The sequence below is a fragment of the Pyrus communis genome, chromosome 16, assembly GCF_041283825.1.
Source record: "Pyrus communis isolate YQ-2024b chromosome 16, ASM4128382v1, whole genome shotgun sequence".
Taxonomy (NCBI): Eukaryota; Viridiplantae; Streptophyta; class Magnoliopsida; order Rosales; family Rosaceae; genus Pyrus; species Pyrus communis.
Genome location: NC_142580.1, coordinates 653,509 through 674,805, shown reverse-complemented (window position 1 = coordinate 674,805; position 21,297 = coordinate 653,509). Strand labels below are relative to the sequence as shown.

Genomic DNA, 21,297 nt, shown 5'->3' with positions numbered 1-21,297 from the left:
TAATAAAATTCTTCCTTAATTTAATCTCTTGTCAATCAAATTCTTTCAAATTTGTTCTGTAATCAAATTCTTTCTCAGTTTGACCCTCATCAATTCAATTCTCCCGGATTACGTATTAATCACATATTATTATGTTAATAGACAAATAATTGTCCCATTTTTTGGTTAATAATACACTTTAATAGAGTTCCTTTTTATTTACGAGAAGTTTTAAATTTAAATATCATTAAAGGGCAAATTCAGTATTAATTTATTAACTCCCAAAAAAAAAAAAAGTAACGGTCACACCGACATCAGTTCTCATCAATCTATCTATATACTGGACTTGACACTCTTTCAAGTTTCAACACTCCAATCACCGACCCGCTGAGACTTTTGACATTTCGCAATTTCTCACCAAACAATGCCCCGATCCCGAGCCACCTCCATTGATGCGTCCGCACCGGAGGCGTCTACCGGCGATGACGCGCCGCACATCGACCATTGACTCCTCCGCCTCCGACATGCCTGAATCGGTCGTCCTTATCCGTCGGTTTCTCTTCTTTGTCGCGGTCTGTCTCTCCTGCCTGCTCCTCTACAACGACTCCAATGCCCTCCGCTTTCTACACCGGTTCTCTTCCTCTCCCTCCGCCTCATTCTCCGCCTACCTTTCCCCTCTCGTGAGTGCCCTTACTTTTATCTTCTCACTCTCATTCATTTCTACCTTTCAATTTTTTGTTTTTTTTTTTTTTTTTCCGTAAAGAAATTATTTCTGCACAGCCTTTTCTTCTCTCCACACCCAAATCAAAGGAGAATCGAGGGACATAAGAAAATGGGTGTGCAGAAAAATGAGCATTGTGACATTGTTCTTCTCATATTTCTTTATTTTCTCGAGCTATTAAAAATGGGTGATTTGTGTTTTGATCAGTTATTGTTAATTTCCTTACAATTGTTACTGGGTGACTGACAAAAGTGTGAAAATTTAGATTAATGGCATAAAATTCATAGAAAGTTTGACACTTTGGGTAGGTTAGCGAGGAACATAGGCTTGAAAAGGTTTTAAAGAATGCTACCATGGAAGACGGCACTGTGATTTTAACAACTTTGAATGAAGCATGGGCAGCTCCCGGCTCGATCCTCGATCTCTTTCTGGAGAGCTTTAGGATTGGAGTTGGAACTCATAGGCTATTGAGCCATTTGGTGATCATTGCCTTGGATCCAAAGGCATTTGAGCGTTGTTTGGAGGTGCATAACCATTGCTTTGCTCTTGTCATTCAAGACTCTGATTTTCGTCAGGAGGCTTATTTTATGACCCCTCACTACTTGAAGATGATGTGGGCAAGGATCGATTTTCTGCGCTCTGTTCTTGAGATGGGCTACAATTTCGTTTTCACGGTAATCTCTTCTGCAACTACAACTTGAAATTTCGTAATTTGGAACTTATTATGGCACAACCTGATTAGAAACTGTTAAGCTTGAATTACGAAGTTTGTATCTGTTTAAAAATTATATTTGAAACAACCTGATGAGAAACTTTTAGACTCAAATTACGTTAGTCGAGGATACATTTGGTAGGGTTCTGCTCTAAATCAGTAATGGTTTCCCAATTCTTTTTTTATTCGATATTGATCTCGTCTTTCAGCCCCTTAGCAGATTTAAGAATTAATTGCAAAATACATTTGTAAGACTCAGTGCAGACGTTTTGGCGTGCTTTAATATGGTTCTTATTGATTGAAATCTGTTTTTTCTTTTCTTGAATGCCTTCGTGGTTGATCTTTCCTCCTCCAGGATGCGGATATTATGTGGTTCAGGGATCCATTTCCACAGTTTTATGAGGATGCAGATTTTCAGATTGCATGCGATAATTTCTTAGGCAACTCGGATGATCTACAGAACAAACCGAATGGAGGGTTTAACTATGTAAAGTCCAATAGCAGGTCAATAGCGTTCTACAAATTTTGGTATTCCTCGCGGGAAACCTACCCTGGGTTCCATGATCAGGATGTCCTCAATATTATTAAGTTTGATCCAACCACCTTTGGTATCGGACTGAAAATAAAATTTTTGGATACGGCTTACTTTGGTGGATTTTGTGAACCTAGTAAGGATTTGAATCAAGTTTGTACAATGCATGCAAATTGTTGTTATGGTCTAGATAGCAAGCTTCACGACCTTAGAATCATGGTTCGGAATTGGAAGCGATTTGTGTCCTTGCCGCCTAATTTGAAGAGAGATTTGATGTTACCATGGGGCGTTCCGCAGAACTGCAGGTAAGACAAGCACATAGAAATTTTGGTTGTCCTGATTTTTTAAAATGTGAAGTTATTGTTGCCTAAGATGGTAGCAGGCATCTACATTTACATGTACATTATTCATTCCTTTTCCATTATATTCTCGTATAATTCTTAATTTTGTGAATGTTCTTTCCAGCCTTGACTCTCTCCGTCGCTCTGATGCACGGGAGAGCGATGCTCAACATGGTTCACAAGAATGATGGAGCTGTGTATAAGTTTTGAAGCCTTCTTGAATGACAGAAAATTGTGGAAGTGGTGCAGAGGGCGGGTTCGAAGGACCCGAGGCTCCCGAGGGAAGAGGTGATCTTAAACCACACATAATGTGGGTGTGAAAATTCTTGCAGGGAAATTCTTAGACGATTTTTTTGTAGCAAACAATTTCAGAGGTTTAGGTTTAGCCTTGTTATCCGACTGGTAGCTTATTTTTGGTGAAGTTTCTGCCTCTTTTCGACGTCAGCTTTTTTTCTTTCAAATTTTAATTTGCAAAATGCTTCCATTAAAGGCTTTTTTAAGTTTCAATACCACAAGACCACGCGATAGAAAAATTTAATTAAGAACTAGTTCGGAAGTAAATTTGAAATGACTAAAAGTGCTTTTCGTGAGTGTTTTAGAATCAAATCTCAATAAAAATCCAATTGAATGCACTTGAAGTGTTTTCTGCAAAAAGTACATAACAGGTATTTTCTTCAAAATCCATTTGGAAGTGTTTCTAGAGCTCAAAAATAATTTCACTAAAAGCGATTTGAATCGTACTAAAGGCACTTCTAAACTGAAAGCTTAATTAAACAATGTATAATCGTTTTGGAGTCACATTGCCTCCTTAGTTTATATCTTTTGAAAACTGTAACTGTATACTAAACAATTACACAAAAATTTGAAATGAAATGTAAATAAAAAAACCAAAAAATAATTTACAAAATAATTCCAAGTAGATTTTTTATCCATCACCATTATCAGATTCCAATTCACGGCTTACAAGAACACCTCGATCCCAATTTTCAGTACACCTGCACACATGGAGGTCACAGATTATTCATACACCATTTAAACAGACTGGCTCGTGAGTCTCATGAGCCGAGCCCCAACAATCTCAAGCTCTGGCTGGATTGCTTGGGCACGGCTTGTGAGGCTCAACAAACCTTGTTTTCGAGGGGAGCCCTATATTTAGTCGAAGAGGGGGAAAAATATGTTACACGAACCTTGTCCCGTCAACATCAATGCAGATGAAGTGGCCATGTCGCCAACCATCTTGGAACTGGCCAAAAAAGACATCACCGGACTTTGAATAGAAGCGACCTTCGCCATTGGCTTTCCCTTTCCAGAAGTTTGCAAACCATCGGTCTCCGGTGTGAAAATACAACCAACCCTATACATGACCATAGAAACAGCACATTACAAAATGATATCAAATGAAAGAGATATACCTATTGATACACTTTCACATGAAGAAATTTACCTTGCCATGCATGGCATCGTCCCTCCATGATCCCTGGAACACATCCCCGTTGCTGAAGTAGAATGTACCAAGACCTGATCTTTTTCCATATCGCCACATGCCATCGTATATGCTTCCGTCCCCAAGAAGCAGACGACCCTGTAGAATTTTTCTTAGGATTAGCATTTAATTCTGTTTTGTACAGATCAAATCATGACACCTCAAGAACTTAGATTTTCAGCTTTTATGATTTTGTGGAACAATACCTTTCCTTCAGGAAGACCTCCTTGGCACCGTCCTTCGTAGATTCCTCCTCTGTATGGCATCTCCACCATAGGACTCCACTTTTTTGGTGAATCTCGTTCTGCTTCCTGTTCAAAGAATATGTAACCAAACTAAATCCTCAAGTTCAAGTATAAGAACCAGTCAACTAATATAGTAACTTTCAACTCTTTAACAGAAAAGTATGTATTTAAAACCAGCTCATTACCAGCATAGATGCTGCACGAGCAGAGAGATTTCTTTGTTTTTTAGGATTATCAGCATCTTTTCCTTTTACGAGTGTTGATGCTGTGTTGTACAATTCCCTGACTGCTCCGAGCCCTGTGTCAGTAAATGAATTCCTTGAAGACATACTTAGATTGACAGCTGGTTGTGCTTTCACACCATCCTCGGATTTTGTCTTTGGATCTTGCGGTGGAAAAGAGGCATTGACACCATCTTTCAGCTCCTCTGGAGGCTTTACACCAACTGGAAGGCGGAAGATGCTCAGGTTATCTAGCATCACAGTAGCTCCATCTTCAGCTGCCCTCTCTTTTACCCAATCCTCTGCAAGCTGAGATCCTGGTCCTAAGTTCCAACTAACAAGTGGCTGTCTTTGGAAGGCTGGAGTTTCTTGGCAAAGAAATTTTTTAACCATGATTAGTCGAATGAAGACTACAAGAAATAAAAGTGCTGCCGCGTCCTTTTAACAATTACTAGGACACCAAGGAATGACTACTCCATCAAACTGGAAACAAGTAAATTCACATTTCAAGGAGAGCATACGAAATAGTAGTGCTACCTTCAGTGATGGGATCGTATAAACTAGATGATTCAGCAGTGGCCTCATAATTTCCATCTTCATTTTGTTCCAACCCACTATTAAAAATCCACAAATAAAATAAATCAGTTTAAAAGAATCTGCATGTCAGACAAATCTTTAGGAGAACTAAATTAAAATAGGGAAACCAATTTAACCTTGAAAGGTGGAACTCATCGTAGTTGCTGTTTGTTACTTCCTCAGGTCCTTCAGAGTACTTATCAAAACCTTCGGCTATAACAACAGCCTTTCTATTTCCTATCTCACTAGAATCTGGTGAATCTGCACTATCAAGAGGTAGGTTTTCCCGAGTGTCATTTAGTAGCCACTGATGCCTATTGAAAAGATTGAAAATGAAAGGAAAATGCTGGGCCAGTCCCAAAAATATGCCACTTTTCTGAGAAGCTTGTTTTCTGGTAAAACTGGTGATCACATAAAATGTACATTAGAACACTAGACACGAGATGCATCATGCATCAACAAATCAAAATTTGATAAATAGTCGGAAAGTAAGTAGCAAATACTACTGTTAAATAATTAACATGAGGCATAAAGGAAAAACATTACCCTACAAATAGAACCGTTGTGACTACCAAGTTGGGTTCTAGACTAGGTTCATGAACTGTAGAAACTAATATTTCCCCTTCATATTCTGTAGTTTGACGAAACGTATGCAAAATTGCATGCACATCACTGTTCTCGATAATGCTCGAACTTGCAATGATGCATATAATCATACCATCCAAGTCCTATGCAACAGAGGGGCAAAAAAATGGAAACAACCCAAAAATCAGAATGGTCGCAAAGAATAGAACATTGGTATAAAATTATAACCATAATAAATAAATTGCAGGTTATGTACACCCAGTTGAGAACAACATAAAGTAAAAAAGGACTGAGAAACAGCAAAAAATCAATGAGAAACAGAACAATGACACAATTGACCAATAGGAACATAATCAATTCGTGCATTTAGTGCAATTTGGTCATACCTTTACACCCATACTAAGGAAAGGGCAGTCATACATAGATCGTAGTATTGAAGTTTTGATATTGTAGCCAGCACCGAATCCAATGTTTGCTTCTTTGTATACTTCCAAAATCTGCACAGAGTTGCAAAAAATAAGCAAAATATAAATAAATAAATGATCTAATAAAGTTCATCATAACTTGCACAAAGGTGTATTGTATGACTTGTGAACACTTACTTTAATCACTTCCGAGGCTTTGATCTCTTTCGCATCATAATGGGATGCATCAATAAGTTTTCTGTGTATATCCTATATGTACACAGCAATAACCAAGTCACAACCAAGGTACTCTTCACTTAGATAAACACAAATATGAAAGAAGGAAACTTACAGTTGTTAGAACAGATACAGCAGTTATTGACATTAAAACAGCACTATTTGCAGTCTTGACAGCTTCATCTAAAGTTACCAAGTCCTTTTTGAGTAACATGTCAGCGTCAAGACCTGCATGTAAAAAGAAACAACAAAATGTGCAACTGCTCAAAATAAGTGGGACTTCAAAGCTTCATCTAACAGATAATATAACAAACTCACCAATAAACAAATCCGTATGAGACTGAAGTTTTTCAGTTAGATCTTTGGCCTGAAAATTAGATTGAAAGTGTCAATATTCAAGCATGGACTCAATCAGGAAGGGCCAAATCATGGAACACTGAGTTCAGAAAACTCCAGCGAATATTATACCTCTCAAGTGAATGGATGTTGCAACAAAAAGTTGAAACAAAATAATTAAATGAGCTATAAAGACATCTACGGATGCTTGCACGAGGATATATGTCTTAGAGAGGCTTTGATAAAAGTTTTTAAAATGGTTACATGGGGCCAAAATAAGATGGATTTGGTCTCTGATACTATCAACAAATCATTACATAACTGTCATTTCTCTTTCTGTCTAGATGTACAAGATTCTCAAGAGAGAAAATTAGGATGAATTCACCCTGGCTCCATTACTACTTCCAATTTCTATAACTTTTTTAGTTTAAAATTTTTCCCATAAGATGCATAGCAAAATGTTTCAATTAATGAACAATGCTGCATATATGATATTCACGTCAACAGGTGTAATCAAAGTTCCAGCCAAAGAAACAATACCTCAACTTGGCGCCTCTGTCCTTCAAAGCTGAAAGGCTTCATAATAATAGTGACAACAAATCCATTTGCAGATCTAATTGTTCTCAAAATATCAATTGCTACCATGAGATCTAACCCATATCCTGCACTTGCCACCTACAGACAGAAGTAACAGGAAATTTTGGATGCCAGTAAGTTTCATAAAGGAACCAAGGTATACGTGCGCATAGTCAAAATATTTCGGCAAAAGACTATTGTAGAAATAAACAGATACAAGAGTGTGGGGAGGAAGCTGATAAACAACCAAGCACTCACACATGAAACTAGCGCTAGTAATGATAGTCAAATAAGTTGGTCTTTTTTATTATCATTAATAAGTCTGTGTTTCTAATGTAAAAAGTAAACTAAGGTGGAATCATCTGAAAATTCATTACGCTGGCTGGCACCGAAAAACCTAACCCATTTATAACCAAGTATACAAAACACATCCAACAATCCCTCAATGTAAAACAATCAAATATAGTTTGGAAAACAGAGTCATAAACGCAAGTAATAGGTAAGAAATGTACAAACAAGGATAATAGCCTTTGGACATGACTTTGAGGATGGCGGAACTTCAAAGATCATCGGAGTCACATCTGCAATCATAGCCAAAAAAACAATTAAGGCATATCAAGTGTCTATTTGGTTTATGAACAATAACCAAGTCTCCATACAAGTTAGCTAAAAACGACGACAAGTCCATGAAATGAAACTACACAGACATCAATGTATCCAAATTCAAACAATACAAACTTGCAAATAAGATGCAATTCAAGAAAATAATTTCAAATTTTCTTGTTAAAAATTTGACAAGTAGAGCAAAGTAAAGCGCTAACCTTTTCCAAAAATCCGTTGCTGTAACTGCACCTTCGACGAATCTTTGATGATAATGTGCCTGCAAGAAATTCCCATTGCTTATAACTCCTACTTTTTATGAATATGCTTCGGTTCTAAGCAACAAAGAACAGTGAACTCACCAAAATCGCACAGACGAAAACTGGAACAGTGATTCGAGACAGAAATCGAGAACCGCGTCCTTACGACTGCCAATACTGATCACTTCAACGAATTCAGACTTTCCCCAAAAATCCTCGCAATTCACTTCACTGTCCGCTCGGCCAGGTCCATTGCTGGCCGAACTCGCCGTTACTCGAAGCGAATGAGAATTCCGGCCGGATCTACCCCGGCAGCTTAAACTGTGCTTTCTTCGGCGGCGGAAGGAGCATTTACTGAAGATAAGTCCAGAGAACCTTGAAGAATAAGGGCGCAGAGAAACACCGTAATATGATCGGAAACTTGTGAATGCGGCGGGAAGCTCCATTGAAACGGACCGCTATTGAAAGATATGCGGCTGCTGCAACTCCGGAGGAGCTGGTACGGTGGCAGATTGGGCGGGAGGGTTTTGGGGACGAAGAACTAGCATCACGTATCAAAACTCACACACTGGTTTGTTTTATCGATGGAGATTTCAGCTCCTTGATTCTTTTTTCAAACAATAAATAAATAAATAGTGAGTTGGGCTAGGATTAAGCCCACTAAACGAATTGTAGATGTCGAAGACCCAGCCCACCAACAGTCCACACAGCCCACCCATTTAGCCCACCTCGACCAACAGTCCACACCAAATGTCTTTATTTATTTATTTATTCATTTTTTTTTTCTAATAAAGCGATCTCCTACTATGATTTGATGGTATTCCTCTTCACTCAAAAGTAAGAGGTCTTAAGTTAGAATCTCGTAGATGGTGAATTCGATACCAAATTAGGTTGTCCACTATGTGGCTTAGCCGAACTTTTCCTCCTCTTAGTGTAAAAATATCGATGTCCTCAAAACAAAGCAATCCCCATAAGTAACACTCTAATTTAAGGGATAAGTGACCCAAACACAAGTGCAAGAGAGCGAGTGTCATGGAGAACAGACCACTTATATTTTCTTAATGATGGAATAATTAATTTCTTAATACAATTGCTAATACTTATGAAATGCCAATCGTACAATCCACTTCTAGCTTTGTGATGCGAATATAAATTGTGCCGTAACATAACAACATAGTTAATTTAATGACTTGTATGGGATTTCTGTCAAAAGTAGTCCTACTCGTAAGCATTTTAGCTAAATGTACTTTTATCATAATCATGTCTTCGAAGTACTTACTAAGAGCATCTTCAAGAAAAAATTTTAAATTTTGTTAAACTAGCAAATGAACAGTGTTAAATAATTATTTTAAGTACTCAGTCTAACTTTTCATGTGCAACAACATTCTACGCTTTAACAAACTTTAAATATTTTATTATTAACAATTCAAACCCAACCACTCCTATAACAACCTTCTCTCCCTTCTCCCCTTGCTTAAAGGTTCACTCTTGAGTTTTTTTTATTTTTTATTTTTTTTATTTGGCTAATAAAAAGTTGCTCTGTAAATTTAAAAAATGACTTTTCAGTGTGCTATAATAGTGACTCTTTTATAGAGTCTGTTGGAGTTGTATTTATTTTTTTAAATAGAATTTTGGTTATTTTACAGCATTGCTTAGAGATGTTCTAAAACAACTTCTATGATCTCTAATCACATAATTTTTTTACACTAAACGTAATTAAAAATGACTTTAATTATTCTAAAAACGATCTCAAACAAATGTTAAGGGTGCGTTTGTTGCACTGGACTATCTCGGACTAGACTAGCTTCAGGGACTAAGCTGGACTGGCTTAGACTAGACTAACCTAGACTAACTTAGTGAAGCGTTTGTGGTAGTGTTGGACTTAAAACAGGATAATCAATAAATTCTAATATTATATTATTTAATCTCTTTTTTTTTGTCTGAAAACTTTCCTCTTCGAAAACCAATTCCATAATTTGAGACCACAATTTGAGATTAGATCAAAACATCTCCAATTCCACAATTGCAGAGTGTCCCATCGTCGAAATAGTGTCTAAAAACCAACTCTAATTCCGCAAATCAGAGCCTCTCGAGCTGCAGCCTCCATCTTCTTTGCTGATCTCAGCATCCTAGCATCTTAGGCGGCAACCCCAAGCTGCTTCGCAGTCGTGAAGGGCGGCGTTCTTGGATTTTCAGATTCCTCCATCACAGTTATGTTCCTCACCCACTACTGGGTTCACAAAGATCTCGTGATTTGAGTTTCAACGAAACCATTTGCGGTGATATGTGCCCACGACGGTTGGATGAGGTAGAGGTTATGGGTCTTGTCGGATGAGGAATAGGTGGAAGATTGGCAAAGAAGGAAGACGGAAGAGGGGGCTCTGGGACTTAGATGAGGAGAAGACGGCAGAGAAGGAGATGGTCTTAGCAATCCAGCCGAAATTGGGGATCTTTGTTAAGAACACCTAGCAAGGTATATAATCCGAGTGAGTCCAACCTAAGCTCATTAAACCTAATCCTTGTCCAGACCAAACAAGGGACTACACTAGCAATTAGTCTAGTCCAGTCCAGTCCCCCTTAATCCGGTCAAATAAACACACCCTAAAGGGGCGTTTGTTGCACCGAACTGTCTCGGACTGGATTAGCTTCAGGAACTAAGCTGGACTGGCTTAGACTAAACTAAGCTAGACTAACTTAGTGAATCGTTTGGTGCAGTGTCGGATTAACAAGTAGGATAATGAAAATAATACTGTAGTTTATTATCGAAATTAATTTATTATTAATTTCTTCACATAATCTCTCTCTCAGCTTCCCTTCTCGATCTCGAGTCCACCAGCAAACTGCTCCACTTCCCTCATTAACTTCACAATTTCACCATCTCTTTACTTATCGCCCTCTCAATCTCAAACTTTATCTCACATCATTTGCTCCATATAGGTCAAAACAAAAACACCACAAACACTCTTCTCCAACTCAAACCCAACATTTTCCTTGCTCTACTCACTCAACTCGCTCACAAGCGGCTCAATCTCCATGGTGGAACCAACTTAGCTCGAACTCCAAATATGCCTTGCCCTGCACCTGCTGCTGGCGGTCCTTGGTTTCCTTGAGCAGCAGAGAATTCAGCGACTTGAGGTTATGCAGCTTCTCAGATGGCTCGTCCATGGTGGTGGTGGCGGCAGGAAATATGAGATTGGGGATTTTTTGCGGGTGATGGTTGGTGGTGGGAAATATGAGATGGGGGATTTTTTTTGTGGTTGATGTTGGTAGTGGGAAATATGAGATTCAAGATTTTAGAGGATGATGACCATGGTGAAGCGAAGCAACTTGCTAGGAATAGCCTGCAGATTTTAATTAAATCTCATAAAAATCCAAAATTAAGAAGCCCAGAACTCACATAGGGGCTCGCAGGGAGGAGGAAGAAGCCGGTCTTAGCAAGTCCCCTGGTTTGGGGAGGGCCTCACTAAGAACCTTTAAGGAGGCCTCTAATCCACACGAGTCCCCTTTAGTCCCACTTAATTTAGTCCCAACACCTATCAAACATGAAAATATAGTCCAGTCCCATTTAATGAGGCCAAACAAACGCATCATAATAGAAGTACTAGTAATAGAAACGAGGGTTCCGGGAAGTGGCAACCCCGAAAAGGTTAAAAGCTACGTCATCTGGACCCAAAAGAAACAGAAATATAAAAAACGTTTGGGCCTCTTAATTCAACCCCAAAAAGCCCTAAAATCCGGGTCCCCCTTCCAAATTCCCAACAGAGCAATAAAGACCAAGTGCTTAACGGTCTGACTACAACTACAGAAATATTTGACCAAATTTGAAAAACTGCATGGGAACGTAAAAGGTCCAAGTAAAAAGGCAAACAGAAAGGAGTAAATGAGATGATTAGTTGGTAGGGTTTGGGTTAGTGAGAGGGCAGATAGCAATTACAGAAGAATTTGAGGGCGGCGATTGTGAACTGGAAAGTGTGCCGCCATTGTTGAAAAATGCAGCGTGTACTTCTTCTAACAGAACCATCGTCCTCTTGTAGCAACAAACTGCTGTGTTGTCACTTTATGGTCTCGTCTTTTTAAAGCCTTGGCGCAAGGAAAGTTTGTTTTTTGTGATCGATAGGTTTGAATTGTAAAAACAATCTCTTTACGAAATGAGGATAAAGCTATGAGTGAATGATGTTTCCATCGACCTTTGCAAACAGAAGTCTTATTTGCTTAGTATCGTCCTTTTTTTTTAACATGTATACAGACATGTGTATTGTGTGTATAGATATACATATTTGTTCACTGTTCAGTCACAGCCCAGGTTTTCTTCAACTTGTTGGTGCTTTTTGGATATGGGGTATAGACATTATATATATACGTCCAACATATAAGTTACAAAATATCAGTTGCTACATCTTGACATTTTTATCTTATTACACAGACTGTCATCCCCTTGTCTAAATTAAGGATATAATTAACGATGTTACCAAAATTTTAAGTGAGAATTTGACTATTTACTGTATTGAGAGTTACAATCAAAACCTTTCTCAATCGTAGAAAAACTTTGCTGCAAGGTGCACGAACTTTTTATTCTTTATATATATCTAGTCACGTGACACACGTACATAATATAATGTGAGAAATAGATAAGAACAACAAGGTGCATGCACACTTCACAAGTAAGTTTTCATCATCGAACAGAGTGAAGGTCCACTTAATGCCACGTTATATTAGTCAGTTATGCATGCACGGTGCCAGGTAAGTTCTCCTTAAAGGGAATGCCACGTTATAGTCATTATTAGTTGTCATTTTCATGTTAAACAAGGAAGATAACTTATAAATAAACAACATAACAAGGAAATTTAATATTTTTCTCAATTAAGGCATCATTTTTTCCTCTTAGCAATTGGAACATTGTATCCAAGCAGAAACTCCCTTTAGGATTAATTAGCACAGCTTAATTAATAGCAGATACATATGCTTAGTGGGTACTAAGTCTGCTAGCTCAAGGTCCAAATTTGAATGTCATCCACCCAAAGAAATGAAGAATATTTACACCCTCATCACATTACCAAAATGACTACGCATGAAAGTGATGTGCATAGTTGTAGTTAAGGTGTCATTGTTTCAAAGAATGACAGATCTGCTGCAAGCGTTCTTGTATGACCAAAAAGGCTTTAGCTGGCACAGAATAAACCTGTCATTTCTAAATACTCAAAGAGAAAAGAAGAAATTAAAAGAAAAGGTGTCCCAATCACTTATCAAATTCTACAAATAAAGCAAAATTTGCACTCTATTACATATATATCAACCTTGAAAATCAGAGAAGTGACTCAAATCAAATCACTTTAATTTAATAATTACCTCATAATTTTTTTTACTGTTATTTAATTACAGCTAGGCCTTGGGAAATGATAGGGTTATTGATGATGATAGCAATTATACTTAGTGGTGGTGTAAATGTTTATTTATCTAAACAAACTAATTTTCCCAGGTAATTGTGTTTCGATATATAGTAGTTGGATTAGGTCTTTTCTTAATTGTTCTTAGTCTTTTAGGTATGATTTTCGTATGTAATTATAAAGGGACTAAAACAACCTTTCATGGCTTCCCATAATATGTCTGCCCGTAGGAGGAGAATCAATTTCATGTAACTGAAACTGGACCTAGTAGGCGTTGCTCTTTACATGTCCGTGACCAGAGAGAGAGAGAGAGAGAGAGAGAGAGAGAGAGAGAGAGAGAGAGAGAGAGAGAGAGAGAGAGAGAGAGCTCTCAAATGACAACATTAGTCTGCTAGCTTATGCTGGATTTCAGCAATACAGCCCCATCTCAAACTACCTTCATCAGGTATATATCTACTTTTCTTTCTGGTAATTCTTTCTTTTGCGTTTGAAATTTTGTTTATTATTCAACTACGTACTTCTCTTGAGAAGAAAGTGGTGGAGATGAATAGGTTCTTCAATTTCATCTCATTGCATTCCGAGATCAAAACTTCTTCTTTTTGCAGTTTAGATGACTATTGTGTATATTATTATCATTTCTCACACTAATTCTCTTGAAAATGTGTATACATAGGGTTTAGGTTTATTTTCTCTGTTTTTTCTTGATTTTAAATTTTTTACAGTGAGGTCCACTTGGGACAGGGGTGATGAAGGATAGCTTGTCTGGAAGTGAGTAAGAAGATACGAAAAGGAGAGAGAGAGAGAGAGTAGCTAGCTGCTTCATGCTCCTCTCACGCACCATACCATGTCGTGATGTGGGTATGGATTGGGTCCACCGACTTGTAGGCCTCACCTTCTCTTTCTACGTCGTTCTCTCTCTTCCCCCTGTCAAGTAATTTTCAATTTTTTGTATTTTATTTACGGGAGGAAAAAATACTGAGAAATTCTGGAAAAAAAAAACTATGAAAAAAAAAAAATCAAAAGATTTAAAAGAAAAAAGAAAAGATTATGTGTATATGTGTTACTGTATGTGCATGACACCAAATCATAAAACCGTAACAGCATCACTTTCCTCAGAAATTTTCATTTAAAACAAGAGAAAAAAAACTAGCAGAAGAAGAGAGAAAGCATCAAATGCTTAGTTATGGAGTTGATTCCTTTTACTCTCTCTTCAACTCCCTTGATTAATATTTTCTTCCTTTCAAGTTTTTTCCTTTCTCGTCATTTGTTCCTTGGGATAAGATTTGAGGACTTATAAATTGGTTGTGGGGTTTGCTGGTTTCTAGCTAGAGAACATCTCAGATTGCTCTGGGAGGGTTATTGAAAGGGCAGAAAGAGAAGAAGAAGATTGATCAGAAAGAGATGGCTGCGTCTTCTTCGTCAGGCGCACCGCTTTTTGGAATTAGAGAAGAAGATCAAAATCAGCAGATGAATAAGCAACAACATTCCTCCGCAACACCAACCTCATCCACAGCTGCACCAGCTGCTCCAACTCAGAAGAAAAGGAGAAACCAACCTGGAACACCAAGCAAGTATCCAACAATTGATTTTCTTTCTCTTTTACTAGTTACTTGTTGGCCCGACCTCTGAAATCTTGACATTGGCTAGGATCTACCTAACTAGCTACTCAACACACAAAAGCAAAGTAGATTAAGAATATATATGGTTTAATTTTCTGAATTGAATTCTGGCTCGTATTCCATCCCTTTTTTTTTCTCTCACGGATAAGGAACCCTAAATTGGCAGAGAAACTAATTGAAATGGGAAAACACACACACACACACACACACACACACACATATATATATATATATAGATAGATAGATATAAAAGTTTATGATCGGTTGGATTGAAAAATGATTGCGCAAGTTTACAAAATATGATGTGTCTTGTAAGATTTATACAATTTTGTTGTTGTGATTAATAAAGATATGAATTTTCTAATTTGTTGTGGTTTGGCATTTTTCATGAGAGAACAGATCCAGAAGCAGAAGTCATAGCACTATCTCCCAAGACCCTAATGGCAACAAACAGGTTCATATGTGAGGTATGCAACAAAGGATTCCAAAGGGAGCAGAACCTACAGCTCCACAGAAGAGGACACAACCTGCCTTGGAAGCTCAAGCAGAAGACTACAAAAGAACCCAAACGCAAAGTCTATCTCTGCCCGGAGCCCACATGCGTCCACCACGACCCCTCTCGGGCTCTCGGCGACCTCACCGGCATCAAAAAGCACTACTCTAGAAAACACGGCGAAAAAAAATGGAAGTGCGAGAAGTGCTCCAAGAGGTACGCCGTCCAGTCCGATTGGAAGGCACATTCTAAGACTTGCGGCACTCGGGAATACAGATGTGACTGTGGCACTCTTTTCTCAAGGTAAATTATTCACCAAATCAAAATCAACTTTTTATCTAGCTCGTTTTCCCATTAATCGAACATACGCATAATCACAGCAAGTTACTTTAATTCATGAGGTCGGTGGTCTCGGAGCACACAAAAATTTCTTGAGTCGAAACTTGACCTTTTTCTTTTGTTTAAGCTATTTAGATTCCTCGAGTCCTCAGTGACAAGACAAGAGAAGAAAAAAGTTTTCACGCTTTTAGTATGAGTTAATTTTTTTTTTTTTCCTATCAAATGTGTTTTAATTAATTTTTAAAAATTTCCTTTGGGGGAAGAGGAAAATGGCAGAAAAACATGCTCCCACGTGAATAATCTGTGGAAACTGCCATGGTCGTGGTGGTTTCCGGATACTTATATATGATTTTATCCCCAGTTGGGAAGCCAGAGTTTTTTTTTTTTTTTTTTTTTCAAGAAAAAAAAGGCCATATATGGTCGTCAAATTAGTACTTGATTTAATTTCTTTTACTTTGTTTCACCTCGGAAACAACCCCGATTTCGGTGTTTAGCAAAAGCTTTTTCGTATTCACGTGTTGCTATGCCAGTTGCTATGTAATGTAAGAGAAGAGAATAGAAAGACGGTACTTGTACTGCTACTGTTCGCTTTCATCACAACGCTTATCTCTCTCTCTCTCTCTCTCTCAAAATTGGTTTTGGGTTGGCTTCAGTTCATGACCTTGCAGGAGTTTGAAATTGTGTCAAAATTAAGGGGTTTTTGGTCAAAATTTAGGGTTTATAGAATTGCAGTGCCATAATTTGGGGATGATGAGACTAGAGAGGAGCAGTAATTGATGATATTGATATGGCTTTGGGGAAAAATTCTCAACTGGAAAAATAGACATTTGGATCATGAGTTTTCTACTAATTGAGCATAAGTCCTCAAATGGGGTTTTTGATAGATTTACTTTCATCACTTCGAATACATTCTCATGCTGCATTTATTGAAGTGCCAGTCCTTGAAATGGAATTTCTTTTCCAAAATTCACACTTACATCCCCTTTTTATTCTCTATATCTTCTTGGGAAATAGTAGCTCATTTTCCTTGTGCAATTATTTATGTTATCGCAGATTAGTGCGTGCAATTGTGAAAGTCATTAAAGGTGTCCTCCCCCTAAAAAATGTAATTATAGTGCATTTTAGTTTGCCACAAGTTCTTACTTAGTCTTTGTATTTTGAATCCTTCATAGTTCACACATTAGGGTTTTGAGATTTGATGTCCACCTTCATTTTCATCTATTAATAGAACTGAAACTCGAAATGATTCCTTGTTAATTAATAATTGGTGTGATTAATTAGACCATCAATTTCCAATTAAAATCAGAACAATCATACTACTAAAATTGGGGAACTCACTTATGGACACGAACAATATGGTTTCATTTCAAGGATAGAATTGTACACAATTTTAATTTTCTGAAGCTTAGTGGGGACATTGAGATTTTTTAAAGAAACAAGCGGTATTGAAAGAGAGGGAATCGAACTTTGGGACCTCGATTTCAAAGGTGAACGCTTTTAACCTATTGAGCTACAAAGACTTTACTTAGCCATTTAGTTTTAAATGGCCTATCTACATATATATGGAGGTTGTGTCATTCATTTTTTGTCCAATTCAATTCAATTCTACCTTTTCCAATTATGTATATGAATGCAATGCAATGTTTTTCGTACATTTCTAAGTTAATGTATGCAACAGTCATATGACTACTGTTTTCAGGAAATGTTTCAACCTAGCTACTTAATTGTATTGTTTTTTTCTGTTCGCCGTGAAATTAAAAATGATGTATTGTGAGTGCAGGCGGGACAGTTTTATCACGCATAGGGCATTCTGCGACGCACTGGCTCAGGAAAGTGCAAGGCATCCACCCAGTTTGAGCACCATTGGCAGCAGCTTATACGGAGGAGGAAGCCTTAGCAACACTGGCCTCGGCTTATCTCATCAAGTTGTGGGCCCTCCTCATCAACTGTCCTCACTCGACCACAATAATCAATCCAGTCTCCTTAGACTTGGCGGATCTTCAGGCGCTGACGCTGCCGCTCGGACCGGACAATTCGATCACCTCCTCTCATCCCCTTCAATGGGGTCATCTTTCCGATCAGCTCAGTCGTCAGCTGCATCTTTCTTCATGACTGGAGCCTCTGATCATGATCAATCCAACCAACAACAATACCATGACCAGGACAAGTCATTTCATGGACTCATGCAGTTTCAATCACCACATCAGCATCACTCCGGAGGAGGAGCCAATATTTTTAACCTACCTTTCCTTTCCAACAGCACCACCAACAATACTAATAGCTACAGTGCCAACAACAACAACTTACTAATTAGTCCCGACCATTTCAACACCAACGCAAACGGAAGCACCACGGGAGGTGGAAGCGACGTCTCGAATAATCTCTTTACGGGACACCTTATGGGTGGCGGCAATAACATGAGTTCCGGAGTCCCTTCTCTCTATAGCAACAATGGTAATAGTCAGCAGCAGGCTATGTCATCGCATATGTCCGCAACCGCGCTGCTTCAGAAGGCTGCTCAAATGGGATCCACCACTTCAAACAACACCACCACCGCCTCGCTCCTCCGTAGCTTCGGAAGCTCCTCCTCGACCACTACAAGACCAGATAGGCTCGGAACCCTAGTTCCTTCCAGCTTAGGTGGGATGTTCGGAAGTGACCAAACCGACCAGAGCCACCTCCAAGACCTAATGGACTCCTTTGCTAGCGGAGGAGGCGGCTCATCGATTTTCGGAAACGCGGCCTTTGGTGGATATGATGCTTCGGCAAATAGGGCAATTAACATGGAGGATACAAAGTTGCAGCAGCAGAATCTAGGGTTGAGCAATATTGGCGGAGGGTCGGATAGGCTAACGAGGGACTTTCTTGGGGTTGGACAAGTGGTGAGGAGCATGAGCGGTGGATTTTCTCATCAGAGATCAGAGCAGCAGCATGGCGGCATGGAGATGATGAGCTCATTGGATTCCAAGAGCAATGCTGCAGCAGCTGTGCCGTCAACCCAATCTTTTGGAGGAGGCGGGAATTTTCAGTGAACAAAAAAGTACAGAGATGATGAGAGAGATAGAGGTACGTGAAAATTAGTGGCGATTGACCTAGGTTAAAAATGAATATATTTTATTAAAGGAGTTACTTTTCTTTGGTAATTGTGTAATTTCTGTACACTGCTACTACTTTTCACTGCCTTTTTTGTACTTTTAAATAATATAACAAAAGAAAAGTAAAATGAAAACTGAAATCCTGACACAATGTCTTTGCATGGTTACACAAAATTGAGGCAGTCATGAGTGATGACCAGGTGTACATATTGGGTGTCTTGTCTTTTTGTTTTTATATAAACATGATACCTCTACTTTTTAACTTTTATTTTGGATGGCGGAGAGTCACGAGCGCTGGACATGTAAAGTGGGTGCACTGCATTGCAATTTGCATGAATGAGATAAAATAACTATCCTCTCAATAAAAAGATGCATTTTCCAAATTGTCTTCGATTTTTACTTGTCGCATGCAGGAATTATTTGTTTACTGTTAAACTATTTCACTATTTTACTTACCTTTGTACATATTTTAAAATTTTCCTTTTTGTTAAGATTCTGAAGAACATTTTTATACATTATGAGATTGACCTCTTTCCTATGTGTTGAATATTATTTTCTTGGAAAAATAACTTAAGTCGTTTCTTTGTTTCTGTCTTTTCGTCGAGTACTCAAAAGTTCCGTTATCCCTAAGTTTATACTAAGAACTACAAGTAAAATGTTTTTAACTTAACATTTTAAATAACAACTCAGTGGAATTGAGGTGATTAACTATGGGACTCTTCTCGTTCACATTTATCGATGACCACTATGCTTATTTCTTGTTCACAATGTAATTATCTACCTTAATTATAAGAAAATAGAGCTTTTACAATTATTATATAAATTTGGGTTTGTTTGCAGGGAATATAATTACTTGTTCCGGACTAAAGCCATATGCATGAAGCTCGATATGACACCAAGGAGATTAGTGCAGATTACTTAAGGTTGTTCGAGCTAGCTGTATATTTTTTTCCTTTTTTTTTTCTCAAGCCTCAAAAGGTGTTTTGGGGACCGGGGGTTTAATTTTCAAAGTCAATGAAGGCTAGAACTTTTTCGTAGTTCAAATTTAAATGACTAGCTAGTGGACAGTTTGTTCTGTTTCATGTTAAACTGATGTACTCCTTTATGTATTAGCATTTCAACAAAATTGAAATCCTTAGAAACTTTAGTGAAGTATTTTAACTAGACATGCATGCAACCATGTCATAATTCATGTTTTAAGAGCCGTTAAAACATATTCATACTTAGAGAAATGTCAAATAGACTCTCTCAACGTGAGACTCTCTATGGACTCTCTATGGACTCTTTGCCACATCACAATGTATAAAAGTCAATTTATGTGCCAAAAACATAAAGTGGCAGAGAGTCCTACTTTTGAGAGAGTCTCCTTACTATTTCTCATATACTTATTGTCATTTCTTTGTTCCAATGGCATGAAAAATATGATTGTTTTACCTAATAAGTAAAAAAAAAAGCCTTTATTGTTTAATTTTATAAATTTGTATCATATATGGCCTTTCTCAATTTTTTACCATTAGATCGAATGAATTGAAGAAAATCAATGCCCAAAAAACTAACAAGAATGTGTGAAAAATAAAAATGAATGTGTGAATAACATTTTCTTTTAACAAAAAGTACATACATATATGTATGTGCGCCCGCGCGCGCCACTGGAAAAAATCATGACCAGCACAAGTTAAGACTGAAAGATGATGACAATTATTTTTGTTTAAGGGAAGAGGACAATGTGTTTGTACATTCTGTTATAGTCTAAGAATTACTTCAGTAGCTGCGTTCTGAACAAGTACAGAAAAATGCATGATTTGTATAGAACCAAAGATTAACATATTATTGTTCATAATATTGGATTTGACGTGTGCCCTGTGAAAGGTACGTCTCAGCAAAATTTTGCACGTGGTCACAAATAAAGTTCACACTATTATTTGTACAAATTAGATACCAACTATACATATCTTATACAAGTGACTGGGGCAGTAGTACTACTGCAAATATAAGACCACTCAAGCATTAACTAACTAGTGACAATTAATATTTTTTATAATTTAAACCGACTACTTTTGGTTTAAATATCATTGATAAATCAAATCTGCAAAAGTTTATTGAAATTGAAAATCACTTAGTTATCCAACCGTGAATTGATAACTGGAGGAACACAAGTATGAACTGTGACTTAAAAAATGAACAATTCAAATTATGAAATTACTTTGTAGAACCAACCCAAACTAATAGTCATTAAATTATTAATTAATTAGCTCTTGATGTCTATATATATATTTGGAGATGAGAGAGAGAATATGCAGTCAATTCTTTGTATTAATAAGAGAGAACTTTTGAAGCCAAAATCCACCATCACGGACTCAACGTACGGTTGGAAGAAATACAGAGATCGACAAGATTGTTTTTTTTTTCTTTTTTTTTTGTATTCTACTAAGACCTTAGCATATATTTACACATTAAAACATAAATCCACGGAACTTTGCTGACATCTCGTTGAAACATGTATACGTTTCTCATCTGACCTTCTCTCTCATTTTCATTTGGTTGACACTCTGATCAAGT

General features: G+C 37.7%; 3 protein-coding genes across 4 annotated transcripts; 2 read left to right on the top strand and 1 right to left on the bottom strand.

Moving 5' to 3' along the window:
* Positions 1-284: 284 nt before the first annotated feature.
* LOC137732202 (Nucleotide-diphospho-sugar transferase family protein) lies at positions 285-2,729 on the top strand. The gene is made up of 4 exons (XM_068471501.2): positions 285-659; positions 1,009-1,374; positions 1,768-2,249; positions 2,410-2,729. The coding sequence occupies exons 1-4, from the start codon at positions 432-434 to the stop codon at positions 2,471-2,473; spliced, it is 1,140 nt and encodes a 379-aa protein (XP_068327602.1). The 5' UTR covers positions 285-431; the 3' UTR covers positions 2,474-2,729.
* Positions 2,730-3,014: 285 nt separating this feature from the next.
* On the bottom strand, positions 3,015-8,411 carry ARC3 (GTP binding protein). 2 transcript variants are annotated; one of them, XM_068471087.2, is made up of 16 exons: positions 7,911-8,411; positions 7,770-7,828; positions 7,465-7,529; positions 6,913-7,047; positions 6,355-6,403; positions 6,152-6,264; positions 5,998-6,069; positions 5,782-5,892; positions 5,357-5,538; positions 4,948-5,211; positions 4,772-4,848; positions 4,199-4,602; positions 3,975-4,079; positions 3,730-3,867; positions 3,473-3,639; positions 3,015-3,280 (listed from the first exon to the last, which is right to left on the bottom strand). In XM_068471087.2, the coding sequence occupies exons 1-16, from the start codon at positions 8,252-8,254 to the stop codon at positions 3,211-3,213; spliced, it is 2,355 nt and encodes a 784-aa protein (XP_068327188.1). In that variant the 5' UTR covers positions 8,255-8,411; the 3' UTR covers positions 3,015-3,210. The 2 variants fall into 2 exon arrangements, with proteins under 2 accessions (XP_068327188.1, XP_068327189.1); XM_068471088.2 differs by having other exon boundaries at positions 4,199-4,593; positions 7,911-8,409.
* A 5,745-nt stretch (positions 8,412-14,156) lies between these two features.
* Positions 14,157-19,880, top strand: LOC137732105 (uncharacterized). Its single transcript, XM_068471397.2, has 4 exons — positions 14,157-14,759; positions 15,211-15,607; positions 17,424-18,709; positions 19,579-19,880. The coding sequence occupies exons 1-3, from the start codon at positions 14,594-14,596 to the stop codon at positions 18,673-18,675; spliced, it is 1,815 nt and encodes a 604-aa protein (XP_068327498.1). The 5' UTR covers positions 14,157-14,593; the 3' UTR covers positions 18,676-18,709; positions 19,579-19,880.
* The last annotated feature ends 1,417 nt before the right edge of the window (positions 19,881-21,297 follow it).

What these genes read in the sequence shown, in the direction of transcription:
- LOC137732202 (XM_068471501.2), top strand. Translation starts at nt 432, where the DNA reads ATGCGTCCGCACCGGAGGCGTCTACCGGCGATGACGCGCCGCACATCG. An exon ending in CCGCCTACCTTTCCCCTCTC is followed by an intron (nt 660 to 1,008) that starts GTGAGTGCCCTT and finishes CACTTTGGGTAG; the next exon opens with GTTAGCGAGGAACATAGGCT. An exon ending in GGCGTTCCGCAGAACTGCAG is followed by an intron (nt 2,250 to 2,409) that starts GTAAGACAAGCA and finishes TGTTCTTTCCAG; the next exon opens with CCTTGACTCTCTCCGTCGCT.
- ARC3 (XM_068471087.2), bottom strand. Translation starts at nt 8,254, where the DNA reads ATGGAGCTTCCCGCCGCATTCACAAGTTTCCGATCATATTACGGTGTT. An exon ending in TCCTTAGTATGGGTGTAAAG is followed by an intron (nt 5,539 to 5,781) that starts GTATGACCAAAT and finishes TCTGTTGCATAG; the next exon opens with GACTTGGATGGTATGATTAT. An exon ending in GAGGTCTTCCTGAAGGAAAG is followed by an intron (nt 3,868 to 3,974) that starts GTATTGTTCCAC and finishes AAAATTCTACAG; the next exon opens with GGTCGTCTGCTTCTTGGGGA.
- LOC137732105 (XM_068471397.2), top strand. Translation starts at nt 14,594, where the DNA reads ATGGCTGCGTCTTCTTCGTCAGGCGCACCGCTTTTTGGAATTAGAGAA. An exon ending in AAACCAACCTGGAACACCAA is followed by an intron (nt 14,760 to 15,210) that starts GCAAGTATCCAA and finishes ATGAGAGAACAG; the next exon opens with ATCCAGAAGCAGAAGTCATA. An exon ending in TGTGGCACTCTTTTCTCAAG is followed by an intron (nt 15,608 to 17,423) that starts GTAAATTATTCA and finishes TTGTGAGTGCAG; the next exon opens with GCGGGACAGTTTTATCACGC.